The following is a 12,738-nucleotide window of genomic DNA, read 5'->3' as shown; positions in this document are numbered from 1 at the left end:
CACTAAGATTTGTCAATTGTAGCATATGAAAATAAGGATCTTTCCCGTAGAAGATTGTTTTATCTAACTATTTAAAATGTCACAAAAACTGGATTATTGTCCCTACTAACCAGCCACCGAAAAATAATTATTAGACCGACTTATACTGATCTAATGTTTACAAAATTTTATATACAGACACTAGATACACAGAGCTACACTCACACAAATTTTTGAGATTTTTGGAGTTGATTTTCTGTTTAAATTAAATAAAAAAAAAACATAACAGAAACAGATTTTAAGTAGTTCACAAATTAAGAAAACGAGTTAGGGGAATTGCTATCCACCACCAAATAATCATACAAACATGTTATGTTTCATTCAAATTCCTTTCATTTTCGGATGAAGATGCTCAAGTTGGCTCAATGTTAGAACTCAACCTATTACTCTTTCTTATGTGGTATGTTAAGAGAATGACGTTTTCAACTTAACTTAGTCCCTATCATACAATCTAGAATGGCGTGTTTATAGATTTAACAAGTAGAAATCATTAAGAATGAAAAAAGTTTGAGTCATCACAAGGCATCGTAAGTACTAGCATTGTCTTACTTATCCTAGAAATTGATTCACATGTTAATCGCAATTAACAAGTACTACTCTAGAACATATGTAGGTCCTCATTCGACAAGGGCAGACACACACATATTCATAGCATTAGAATCCTAGATATGGTTACTAAGTATGCATCCGTAGAAAACACATAAAGAATTCATCAATGAGACAAGTAGTGAACCAATTTTCATCTATTCATAAAAGTAATTCAAACGAAATGTCATAACAAACTTGCAAAACAACCCCTAACTACTAAAAATTTAGTTACACATTATTCTCAAATAAAACCAAAAGAAACACATGGGTTTGAGAAGATAAAACCGAAATAAGAGAATGCCAAGATTTCCTCATTCCTTTCCTTCCTTCCCCAACGTAGAAGCTTTGCCTTTTTTTCCTTCATTTTCTTCCCTTTTTTCTATCTTTTTTTTTTCTCTCTCTCTGCCGTTGCAACCTGTAGCCTTTTTCTTCTTGCTTGCTGCCACATTTTCTTCTCCATAACTCACCCCACTAACAACCATTTAGTGATGACAATAAGTGAGAGAAAATGGTAAAACAATTGTTACTCTTTGGGCAACCTTTATGCCAATTACTTCCACTTAATCCTCATCTTTAATTCCATTTCATTTGATATTTGAATAGGTGTCAGCTAGCTTATTCTTGACTGCATCAGTTTTGGCTGCTAGTTTTATTGGATTTATTGCTTTCAATGTTTTATTGTCAGTTACAAATTGTTCAGCCTTTTGGGAACCTTTCAGTATTAAAATGGCCATAACTTCTTCTAGAAAAATAATATTAGCAATTCGCGAAATGCTCCATAAAATAGACATCCGTAGATTTCCAAGCATATAAGGCTCATTTTCTAATTCAGTCTGAGCTGTCCACAACTTGCTTCCAAAGTCAGCTGACTTGCATAGGCAGTTTTGACGAAGTTGTTACTTAAAACCCCACTTGTGCTATTTTCTTTTCTTTGCTTGACAAATCCTACAAAATAAAAAAAACAAAGTAAATAGCTCAAAAATATAAGGAACTAACTAAGAAAAGACAAGTGAATTTGATGTAAAATATATATAAATATGAGCTTATCAACCAACAGAAATAACCCAAATACAATGGGGGAACTAGATACATAAAAGGCCAACCCAATTAATAAGTGAAAAGGAAAACCTAAATCCTTAATGTCCAATTGCAGAAAGCAGCGTCCGCCATGGTCACCACCACAAAGTCATGCTAGTGGCTGATGAAGCTTTAACACTAAAGAAAACGACCGAATGGTGAAACTGACCAAGACATCGCTGCACAAAAGTACCAAACCCATAACCAAAAGCACGCCACATCCAGATTTCTTCACCAAAGATGTTGGACCAAAAGATAGTCATCGGATCCAAAACTCATTCACTAGTCCTTGCAAATATATACAAACAAAGTAACACATGGATAGAAGGTGAAGCTAAGGGTGTGAAATCCCGTCCTCGGAATTTCACTATTCATTACGTATCTCGTTATTTAAGTTTGTGTTTCACGTTTACGTTATCTTTATTAGTTAATTTTAATTCTGTTAATTTTAGGAATTAAATCATCGGGTTTGAATTTTCGTAATTAATTTTTAAAATTCGTTAACCTTCCAAGGTCACAATTAATGTTTTCAAATAAATCTCGAAACCATGAGCGCATAAGCGAAAACTGTTTGCGTGTCCTGATTAAAATGGTATAGTTACGGACATTTAAAGTCGTTTTACTAAACTATGGATTATAAATTAAATAAACTTCCACCTTGTGGGAAAGAGGCCTAATCAGATTATTGTTTAAGTGACCAATCATATATGTTAGATAAGGGACCAATCAGATAAATAAGAGGAAGTGTGAGGCCAATCAGGAAGGGAGAAAAGGAGAGGAACGTTCTTTCACATTCTTCCTTTCTCTTGAGGGAAAAAAAAGAAGAAAGAAACGGGGAGGAGGTGGCTCTTCCATAGCTTTTGGAAGAAGATCTTCTTTCTTCAGAGTAAAATCGGAGAGAGGTGACGAAATCTTTTGATAGGATTGAGTAGGATCAGAGTAACTATAAAAGGGGTTAAAGGGGCTGCAGAGAAGGGGCAAAACATCAGAAATAGAAAAGGGGGCAGAGAAATTGAGAGTTAGAGAACGTGATTGTGAAGGAAGGATTCAGAGATTTGAATGGTAAATTCCTTGTTCCTTGACTATCTTGGTTTTCATATTTAATTTCCTTAAGTTGAATTGAAACTGCTATTATATATTTGGAGTTCTTAGTTTTATAAGGTTTTCTATCATTCAATGAACCAATCTGAACATGAATTAGAGTTGGATAATTCGGATTGGGTGTGTAGATCAAATTTCTTGATCAAGGGTTTGGTTCAAAAGGTCAATTTCTTGTTAATTTTGAGTCATGTTAGTTTTGGATGTTGTATACTTGACTTCTGGACTACCTGGAAGTATTTTTGTTATATGAATTGGAAGTGGACCATTTCTTTGCAAAGAAAACTCAAGTTTCGAGTAGTCTTCTTTGGCTCTTAATTTCTAGGTCTTTGTGTGCTCCTTTGGAGAAATTTTTTAGTGTGTTGAAAGTACATATGTTCATGATCATAACCCAATTGTTTTCACTTAGTTCCATTGAGTTTTGGTTGATCAAAACCTTATTTAAACTTGGGTCGCGAGCTGCCAAACAGCAGCAGAAAACTGGGTTTCCAATTTCATGACTTCATTTTTCTTTTTGGCATAGCTTCCAATTTAGAGATCCCTACAAACTTTATATGCTTTTAAAGTACAGAACACAAGCTTCAAAACCCATATAATATTACACGATTTGGTTTAGTTTTGAATGTTCCAAAGGGAGCCTAAACTTGGTCCAATAGTGCTGTATTTCTGCAGATTTGGTGAAGAAGCAGAGTACTATTTTGCCACACCTATTTTCTTTTCCAAATTCCTTTCTAATATTCTTTACTACTAGGTGAGTGGTAAGATTACAGAATCAGTGTACTTTCTTTAGATAATATTGATTTTGTGATTAAACACTTAGTTTGGTTATTAATATGTGTTACTTGTATTTATACTTTTGATTGTACTTTTATGTTCCGATTAGGTTCTTCAAAGGAACAAAATTAATCGAATTCAAGGTAGGGGGTTCTGGGAAACCTTATATGTATTAATCTAATTACTGCTTACTTTTGGTCAACATGCTATGAATTGATCTTAAATATTAAAAATCAGTATTACTAGAAACTATGTAGGGCTTAGTGGGCCTATATTGGCTAGTGAGTTATCCCAGATAATATATACATCAGTTTATGTGTATGGGACACCATATTGTGATATATATATATATATGTGTGTGTGTGTGTGTGTGTGTGTGTGTGTGTGTGTGCGCTTATTTATCTTCTTAATAATGTGAATGATAAGTATGATAAATGTTATGACAATGTGATCCTAGAATCTTATTAGTTGTATTCTGTAGAACTTATATGCTTGTGTGATATATTAGTTGGTGGCCATGAGAAGTTAATGATGTAGGTGACTACGTTGAAACTCATAGGGGTTGAGTTGTGGATGGGTTGTGTGTTGAATTTATTGCACCATGTAGCAGTGGTGTACATGGATGGTCCTGCTTGGTATATCCGCATTGGGTGATCACTACTTGCACGATGAGATTATGCTATGGTTATACTTGGTATATCCGCGTTGGGGGACCATACATATTCTAGGAGTGATCATGCATGGTATATCTGCGTTAGGTGATCATTACCTAGAGCTATAAGATACAGTCCTGCTTGGTATATCCGCATTGAGGGGACTGTCAGGGGTGATCATGCTTTGGTATATCCGCGTTGGGTGATCACTGCCTACATTATTAGACTATGCATATAGTTCTGCTTGGTATATCTGCGTTGGGGGACCATACGTATTTCAGGGGTGATCATGCTTCATATATCCGCGTTGGGTGATCACTACCTGCACGATGAGGATTAGTTGTACTTGGTACATTTCGATAGACGATTATATTTCGGGTTGGATTCCATTGAGTGGTTCGGAATCCCTACTCTTGCTCGTTTCCATAAAGTTAGTTCGACCCTAGATTCAAGTGAGTAGGAATTGCTCACAGTAGATGTTATGTCTATAAATTAGAATTACCATTTTATTACTTGGAATCTAGGTAGGGAATTATGTAGAATTCCTTTATTAAATTCCATGCATTGATATGTGATCTTGTTGACTGATTAACGTAATTAAATGTGAATATCGTGCCTCCTTGATTCGTGGAATTGGTTACTTGAAGTGATTGTGTAATGATGTTGGATATGATTGTTATTAATACGATTAGATTAGTTGATCAATGTGACTAGAGGATACTATTGTGCTTTGTTGATTCTTTGATCTATTATGTGCTATGAATTACGATTTTATGTTGAAACATAGTGATTTATATAATGGATGAAATGGAAACCTTGATTGTCATGTGGTTCGTTATATACCTTGAATCGAATAATTAATGCTTGTTAAGTCCAATTGATTGATTGAGGAATGTTATGCCCTTCGGCATGAACGGACTATGATGTATGTCGAATTGCAGCGAATGGTGAAATACAAATGCCTTGATCTCTTCTTAGGGTACATAGGTAGTCTAACGAGAAGGTTAGATGTAGCCATAAAGTATACGAAAAATTACTATGAGGCGAGGTATGTGAGATATACAAGTATTTGGTGACATCAAGTGTCGATCATGGACGTATGTCGGGATCGGGGTGTGACAAAGGGGTTATGTAAAATACCCTTACTTTGGCCATGGCCACATAACAATTGGTCTTGAAGGAAATCCGACATACCGGTTAGGGTAGGGAAAGTGAGGAACAAAATTAAATTTGGCAACGATATCCGGCTAGGAGTTCGCATATTAGAGCAAAGGATAGGGTGGGCATGAAATACGAGGAAGAGAGGTAGAGGGAAAAGGTGAAGGGAGGTGGAGTTTTGTGTTTGGAAAGTAACGGCCAGAAGAGAGGGAGGGGAGGAAAGGAGGAACATGAAGTCCAAAGGTGAGACAAACTCACGAGAAAATTGGAGACAAAGCTCAAGGAAGCTGAGAAAAATCTCAGGGGAAAATTGAAAAAGCGAGAAAGGAAAGAAAGAGGGAAAGAGGAAGGAGAATTGACAAGGTGCCACCCACACCCAAGCCAAAGGCTAAGGCCGGAGGCAAGGATGATTGCAGGTTAGGAAACTAGAGAGAATTTCACGCGTTTTCTATTGAGAGAAGGAAGTGAAAAAGTATAGCTAGCTGACTACTAGTGGCAAACACACAGTAGCCAATTGGTAGTCATTGTTAGAAGAGTGGTTATGCCTTCATGTACCTAAGAGATTATAAGGAACTTAGACTCATATTTAATCTTATAATCTTTTAGACTCGTATTTTAATCATTTGTGCTATTTTTGATACACGATTGTATTCTCTCATTTCCTTTTGCTTCCTTTCCTTCTTTCGCTTCTTCATCTTAACATGGTATTAAGAGCATTGATGTCTAACTCTGACACGGTCTTCACTATTTTTGCATCTTTTTTTCTTTAACTCAGTCAACCTTTCGATTCTATATCTTAAGTTCTTCAAATTTAGTGAAGATTTAAAAGTTAGAATCCTACACTAAATGTTCGACAGTAATTCGTATCAAAATTTCTTTGTAAATTCTCATATTTTATTTGAAATTCTTCATGTTTTAAACCAACAACAATGAGATTAATCTAGCCCTTGCTAATTATTTCAATTGGTCCTTACGACAGTTAGATGTCAAAAATCCTTCATGGCTTGCTGCAAAAATGGTATAGAGCATCATGGTAATGTCTACAGATTACATAAGTATTGCATGGTTTCAAAGCTTCAGCCGTAGATCCTTCACTGTTTGTGAAACACTATAAACACGTCAATATATTGTAAAACTTGTGTATGTAGATTATATTATTCTCTATGCTTGTTTGTATCTCAATCTAAGCACACTGAGTATTTGCTTGCTAAAGTTTATCAATTCAGACGTGATATGAGTTGTGCACTACCCCACTATTTTTGAAACTAATACATGAGTTACTAGTCAATTCTCCATGAGAGGTGGAAGTTTGTTATTTTTGTATTTAGTTGAATATTAAAGTAGGACAAATAAGACTGCAAACTAATAGGATATTATTAAACAAACGAGAATACCGAAACGGTTACAAAACCGTAAGAAACTACATTGTGACTAATTTAACTTCATACTAAACTATAAACTATATTTATAAAGAGAAAAACCTAAAAACCCTAATTCGGATGGGCTAAGCCGATATACCAGACTAACAAGCAAACTCAAATAATCAAATAACCATCAATACTAATATTTTCCAACTATCAAGAAAGATCTCTGCTAACAAAAGAAACGCGTTCTGAAGACTCTTTTTCCCTTGCCGTTGTGATGACTTTCTTCAAGTAATCTCTATACACTTGACCAAATCATGATTTAGGGTTTTGTAATATTTCAGTATGGTCTAACAAAACCACAAACAATAAAATTAAAAATAAAAAATAAAAAATAAAAAATTAGGCACTCGATTCAACTACCAAATTGATACCTTTCGCCAGTACATATTGGCGCAAATCGGCTTATGCCGACAGATCCATACCCAAAAAGCAGGCTTGACGAAAACTCTCTACAAAGACTACAAAACACAAGAACACACAATGTTAGCTGAATGCATTCATGTGTGAGTTACGAGAAATGTAACAAGTTAAAGTGCATCTATTATTTCTCTTTTTTCTTTAGGAAATACCTAGCTCTGTGGCTTTAAACATTGTTCTTTTCAAGCAACATATAATAATGCGATATGTGTACAAGATTTTTATTATTTGTATTTAAAATCTCTTTTATATGCGTACGTCAAACTGTAGTTTGCAAAAAACAAAAAGAAAAAAAAAATTCTTTTCAACAGGAAATGAAATGTTCCAATTTAATCATACATATTGCTATCAATTTTTAGGCTCTAAAACCTTGAAGAAATATTGCACATGGTGGAAATGAGTTGAGCTTTTACATGACGATATGAGTGCGACAGCTAACTAATCTAATACTTAATGTAACAAAATTTATCGTTTGACCAAAAAAAAAAAAAAAAAAAAAAAAAGTAATGTTCCAATTTAACCAACACATTGCTACTAATTTTCAGGCTCTAAGACCTTGAAGAAACACTACAGAATGACCAAATTAACCTTACTCCACCCACATCCATCGTTCCTTAGAAAAGGTGAAATACGTAATTCGCCGGTTTCTGATTTTGGACAGGAATCCATTCCCTTTCTCCGCCCCTGCTCTTTCCCACCACCGAATTCCGGTAACTTCTCTCTCTCTCTCTCTCTCTCTCTCCATTTCCAAACCCTAGAAACTTTCCCAACTCAAATTTTCTCGGCAACCAAGCAGACCCGTATAGCTCTTTCTAGGGTTTCGAAAGTACCATTCTCCACCTCAAACGATTCCCACGGCTCGATACAATGATTTTCTCAAGTATCGGACGCTCGATCACCCACTCGGCTCGTTCCAAATTCAAAAGAGTACGAATTGTAACACGAAAAATTCTAATTTTTGAAATTTTTATCTCAATTTCTCTCTTTTTTTTTAGTTGGTTGATAAATTTGATATTTTTCTGCGCAGAATGTGATTTCGGGTACTTACAACAGGAGGAACACGCTGCTGCACGATTCCTTTCCGCAGTTGTCGACGCTGCTCGGTAATGCGTGCGTTGATTGCGGCGTAGGGATTCTGAGGAGATATATAGCTGACAATGGAGCTGGGAAGCAGCTCATTTCAAAAGCATACATGTCGAATGTGAAGTCTGTTTTCGGAATCCCTAGAATTCGTCGCTTGTTCTCCAGCCAAGGTCCCGAGAAGAAAAGTAAGGCTTTCTACCCAAAAGTTATGAAATTTTGTTTGGTTTGATAATATTTGATGCTTAGCTTTAATGTGTTTATGCTTGATTTTTTGCAACGGTTTGTTCTTATTATAGATTACGAAAATTATTATCCGAAAAATAAGAAGGAAATTCCGAAAGGGGGCGAACAGAAAACGGAGTCCAAAGGTGTGCCACTTTTTGATTGTTTTAGTTTTTTAGAAATTGATGTGTTTTGGGTAAGTGCAACATTGTTTAAGTAAGCTTACTAGTATCAGTTTTCTTCAGAGGGCTCAAGTGCAGGTGGTCAGGGGAATGCCCAGGGACAGTTTTCGAAGCAGATTCAAGATTTAATTGCTCCTTTAATGTTCATTTGCTTTATTGTCACATCATTATTCCTTAATCCTCATCAAGCGAAGGAGGTAATCACTATGCTTAGAGAAACTAGTTTATTTAGATTGCTTTTGAGTAGGATTGAGATTACTGTCCTGTTTTCGACCAAAAAAGTACTTTCATGTTGCATAGGTTTTACTTTCGGTGTTTCTAGCAAAAAGGTCTTTATAATAGAGGCTTTATAGTTCGGTAGAGTGAGCCTTGAATGATGGAATAAACAGATGTTAATAAACAGATGTTCCTCCCTGAGGCCTCTATGTCTTCTCCTCTATACCTATATGTGTCTAAGCTCTAGTTAATTGTTATACATCAATGTTGTTCGGCTTATTTTTTCCCATTTTGCTTTCATTAGTAGTTTCTGCTCAAGCTGACTTGTTTCCCAGATAAGTTTCCAAGAATTTAAAAACAAGCTACTTGAACCTGGGTTGGTCGATCACATTGAAGTGGCAAACAAATCAGTTGCAAAAGTGTATGTGAGGAGCTCCCCACGCGAAAAAGTTCATAGTGATGATTCTGTTAGTAGTCCTGTTAAAGGTTCTCCTTCTGAAGGAAATGTAACCCAGTATAAATATTATTTTAACATTGGGAGTGTTGAATCTTTCGAAGAAAAGTTGGAGGAAGCTCAAGAAGCTTTAGGGATTGACCGTCATGATTTTGTTCCTGTAATTTATGCATCCCAAGTAATGTGGTTGCAAGAGTTGTTAAGGTATGGGCCAACAGTATTGCTTCTGGGAGCCCTTTGGTTCATGAGCCGAAAAATGCCTAACATTGGTGGTCCAGGTGGAACAGGTGGCCGAGGCATATTCAATATAGGTAAAGCACAGATCACGAAGTTGGACAAGAATGCCAAAAACAAGGTTAAATATGCATTTCATTTCCTAGTGTTGCCTTTATCATGTTTCTTATCTTAGCAATAAAGTGAAACATAGATGCAGTTATTTACATAAAAATTCATTAGTGTCCATTTTTTGAATCAGGTTTACTTTAAAGATGTAGCTGGCTGTGACGAGGCTAAGCAAGAAATAATGGAGTTTGTGCACTTTCTAAAAAATCCTAAGAAATATGAGGAATTGGGAGCAAAAATTCCGAAGGGTGCTCTTCTTGTTGGCCCTCCTGGAACTGGAAAGACGCTTCTTGCAAAGGCAACTGCTGGTGAATCTGGGGTGCCTTTTCTATCTATATCTGGTTCAGATTTTATGGAAATGTTTGTTGGTGTTGGTCCGTCAAGGGTTCGAAGCTTATTTCAAGAAGCAAGACAGTGCGCACCCAGTATAATATTTATTGATGAGATTGATGCAATTGGCCGGGCAAGAGGGCGTGGAGGCTTTTCAGGTGGCCATGACGAGCGTGAAAGTACTCTCAATCAATTGCTTGTAGAAATGGATGGATTTGGAACCACTGCTGGAGTTGTTGTACTTGCTGGCACTAATAGGCCTGATATTCTGGATAAAGCTCTCTTGAGGCCAGGCCGGTTTGACCGTCAAATTACTATTGATAAACCAGACATCAAGGGTCGTAACCAGATTTTTCAAATATATCTGAGCAAGCTCAAGCTGGATCTGGAACCATCATTTTACTCCGAGAGGCTTGCTGCTCTCACTCCTGGATTTGCTGGAGCAGACATAGCAAACGTCTGCAATGAAGCTGCCTTGATTGCTGCAAGAAATGAGAGTCCAAAGATCACCATGAAACATTTTGAAGCGGCTATAGACAGGGTGATAGGCGGCCTAGAAAAGAAGAACAAGGTATCTGTTGCCACTGCATGGTAATCTGTGCAGTTGACGACTCCTTAATGATTCAACAATTAATAGCTGAGAATTAGAAGATTTTTGATGAACCTGCAAAAGTGAGATAATTTAATTTGGCATCATTAATCTAAATTTGTAGCTGTGCAACCTAAAATAGTGGTGTAAACGACTGTTTGATCATGAGAGACTTGCTAAATGTTTTTTTTACCAAGATATTTCACTGTTTAGTGGTCTTTATGCAGGTTATAAGCAAGCTGGAAAGACGGACTGTTGCTTACCATGAATCTGGTCATGCTGTTGCGGGTTGGTTCCTGGAACACGCAGAACCTTTGCTTAAAGTAACTATTGTTCCGCGTGGCACTGCAGCACTGGGGTTTGCTCAGTATGTGCCCAATGAAAATCTTCTTATGACCAAAGAGCAGCTTTTTGATATGACATGCATGACCCTTGGTGGCCGAGCTGCTGAGCAGGTGAAGCTCTCTTTCTTTCCCAAAATTACTAAATAAGCTAGTAGGGATAGAATCACATGACTAAGAAGGAAAATGTTGATTTATTAAAGAGTGGTGCTTGTATGCTTCCACCCCCTCCTAACTCATTGAGACTGAATTTAGTATTTAGCCTCAACTCTTCAACGTTACAAAGGAACTTAGTGTGGTCTATCACTCATTGAAGTATGACGAATTTAACTGAAATATAACATTGTTTAAAATTTTAAGAATGTCATCTTGGCAACAAAGAAAACTTCTAATAAATGGCAAAAGTACATGATGCCTTTTGTCCTTTAAATCTTTAGATAGTAATATTTATGTTGTGTTGCATTGTTCATATAGTTTGTGACTGCAGATAGAGTCTTGTTTTATTTCACAATAACTTAATTGTTTTAAATTGATCAAGCGCAATGCTTCAGACTCAAAAGGTGAAAAGAAAACACGTCAAGGGGTATTTTGTAGCTCCCAAAAACAAAGGGGGTAATGGTGTTCACATTTTTGAATTGTCACCAACTTCCATTAGCTTGTACATGTGTGTGCGTGTGCACCGGATGTGTTGAAGTAATTTGTGCATGCAATTTTTAGTAGTACTTCCATTCGTCAATACCTATGGGTTAATATTTCGCATTTCAGTTTTGGCATAATATTTTTTGGAGACTCATCATTAGATTGAAAAGAAAATTAAAGTTCCTAATTTCTGTGAAGTAGATCTTAGTTTACTAGAGAAACAAAAATTGTGGCTGGTTTGCATGATCATGCTCCTGTATGTAGAAAGCTGAAGTCAGGGTATTGCTATGATGGCACGATGGCACCACAATTTAATTTTATAACAAAAGGAGTCTTTGTAGCTTATGAGACTTTTCAACTGTCATTAACTGCGTTGGTATTCTTGGAGTAGGTTTTGTTGGGGAAGATTTCAACTGGAGCGCAGAACGACTTGGAGAAAGTGACCAAAATGACTTATGCTCAAGTTGCAGTGTATGGCTTCAGCGACAAGGTAGGTCTTCTTTCGTTTCCTCAGAGGGAGGATTCATTTGAGATGACCAAGCCATACAGTAGCAAAACCGGTGCAATAATTGACAGTGAAGTTAGAGAATGGGTGGGTAAAGCATACTTCCGCACTGTCCAGTTGATAGAGGAGCACAAAGAGCATGTAGGACAGATTGCAGAGCTGTTGCTGGAAAAGGAAGTCCTTCACCAAGAGGATTTGATTCGAGTACTGGGAGAACGCCCATTCAAGTCGAATGAGCCCACAAACTATGACAGATTCAAGGAAGGCTTCCAAGAAGAAGATAAGGAGGCTAAAGAGACCAATGCGAAGGATGGTCGGTCGCCACCCATTCAACCGGATGTCGTTGTGCCTGCATAATGCATAGTGATTTCATGGGATTATGTGTTTATATAAAATGAATCCGGTCAAAGCCTACGTCGTTCGCCGGAAGTGATTGTAAAACTGCTCTGTATATCTCATAGGTGCGGTCTGGTTTCGCCTACGATTTCTTTTTAATTTCGTTTAGGAACGTCTGGTTGGATCAGTTTTAGAAAAGAGTTATTCACACCAACAGTCCTTGAATTTTTCTTTCAGAAATTGCCAATGCCATTGTGGATTTTCTACA

At 36.7% G+C, this 12,738-nt stretch overlaps 2 protein-coding genes across 2 annotated transcripts in view; one reads left to right on the top strand and one right to left on the bottom strand.

Annotated features, from left to right (window-relative positions):
* LOC103930921 (laccase-17-like) overlaps positions 1-8,069 on the bottom strand; it is a 26,868-nt gene extending 18,799 nt beyond the window's left edge. Inside the window, exon 1 of the mRNA XM_048573851.1 lies at positions 7,947-8,069. Coding sequence (XP_048429808.1) covers positions 7,947-7,976 — 30 coding nt within the window. The 5' untranslated portion in view covers positions 7,977-8,069. The remainder of the gene's footprint in view (positions 1-7,946) is intronic.
* Positions 7,869-12,738, top strand: LOC103930923 (ATP-dependent zinc metalloprotease FTSH 10, mitochondrial). The gene is made up of 8 exons (XM_009340323.3): positions 7,869-8,158; positions 8,259-8,499; positions 8,611-8,682; positions 8,782-8,915; positions 9,270-9,743; positions 9,864-10,631; positions 10,877-11,104; positions 12,021-12,738. Exons 1-8 carry the CDS (start codon positions 8,099-8,101, stop codon positions 12,489-12,491), a joined length of 2,448 nt encoding a protein of 815 aa, XP_009338598.2. The 5' UTR covers positions 7,869-8,098; the 3' UTR covers positions 12,492-12,738.

The sequence above is a fragment of a genome, unplaced genomic scaffold (assembly GCF_019419815.1).
Source record: "Pyrus x bretschneideri cultivar Hongxiangsu unplaced genomic scaffold, Pyrus_bretschneideri_v1 Contig11, whole genome shotgun sequence".
NCBI lineage: Eukaryota > Viridiplantae > Streptophyta > Magnoliopsida > Rosales > Rosaceae > Pyrus > Pyrus x bretschneideri.
This window is presented reverse-complemented; position numbering and strand designations above follow the sequence as displayed.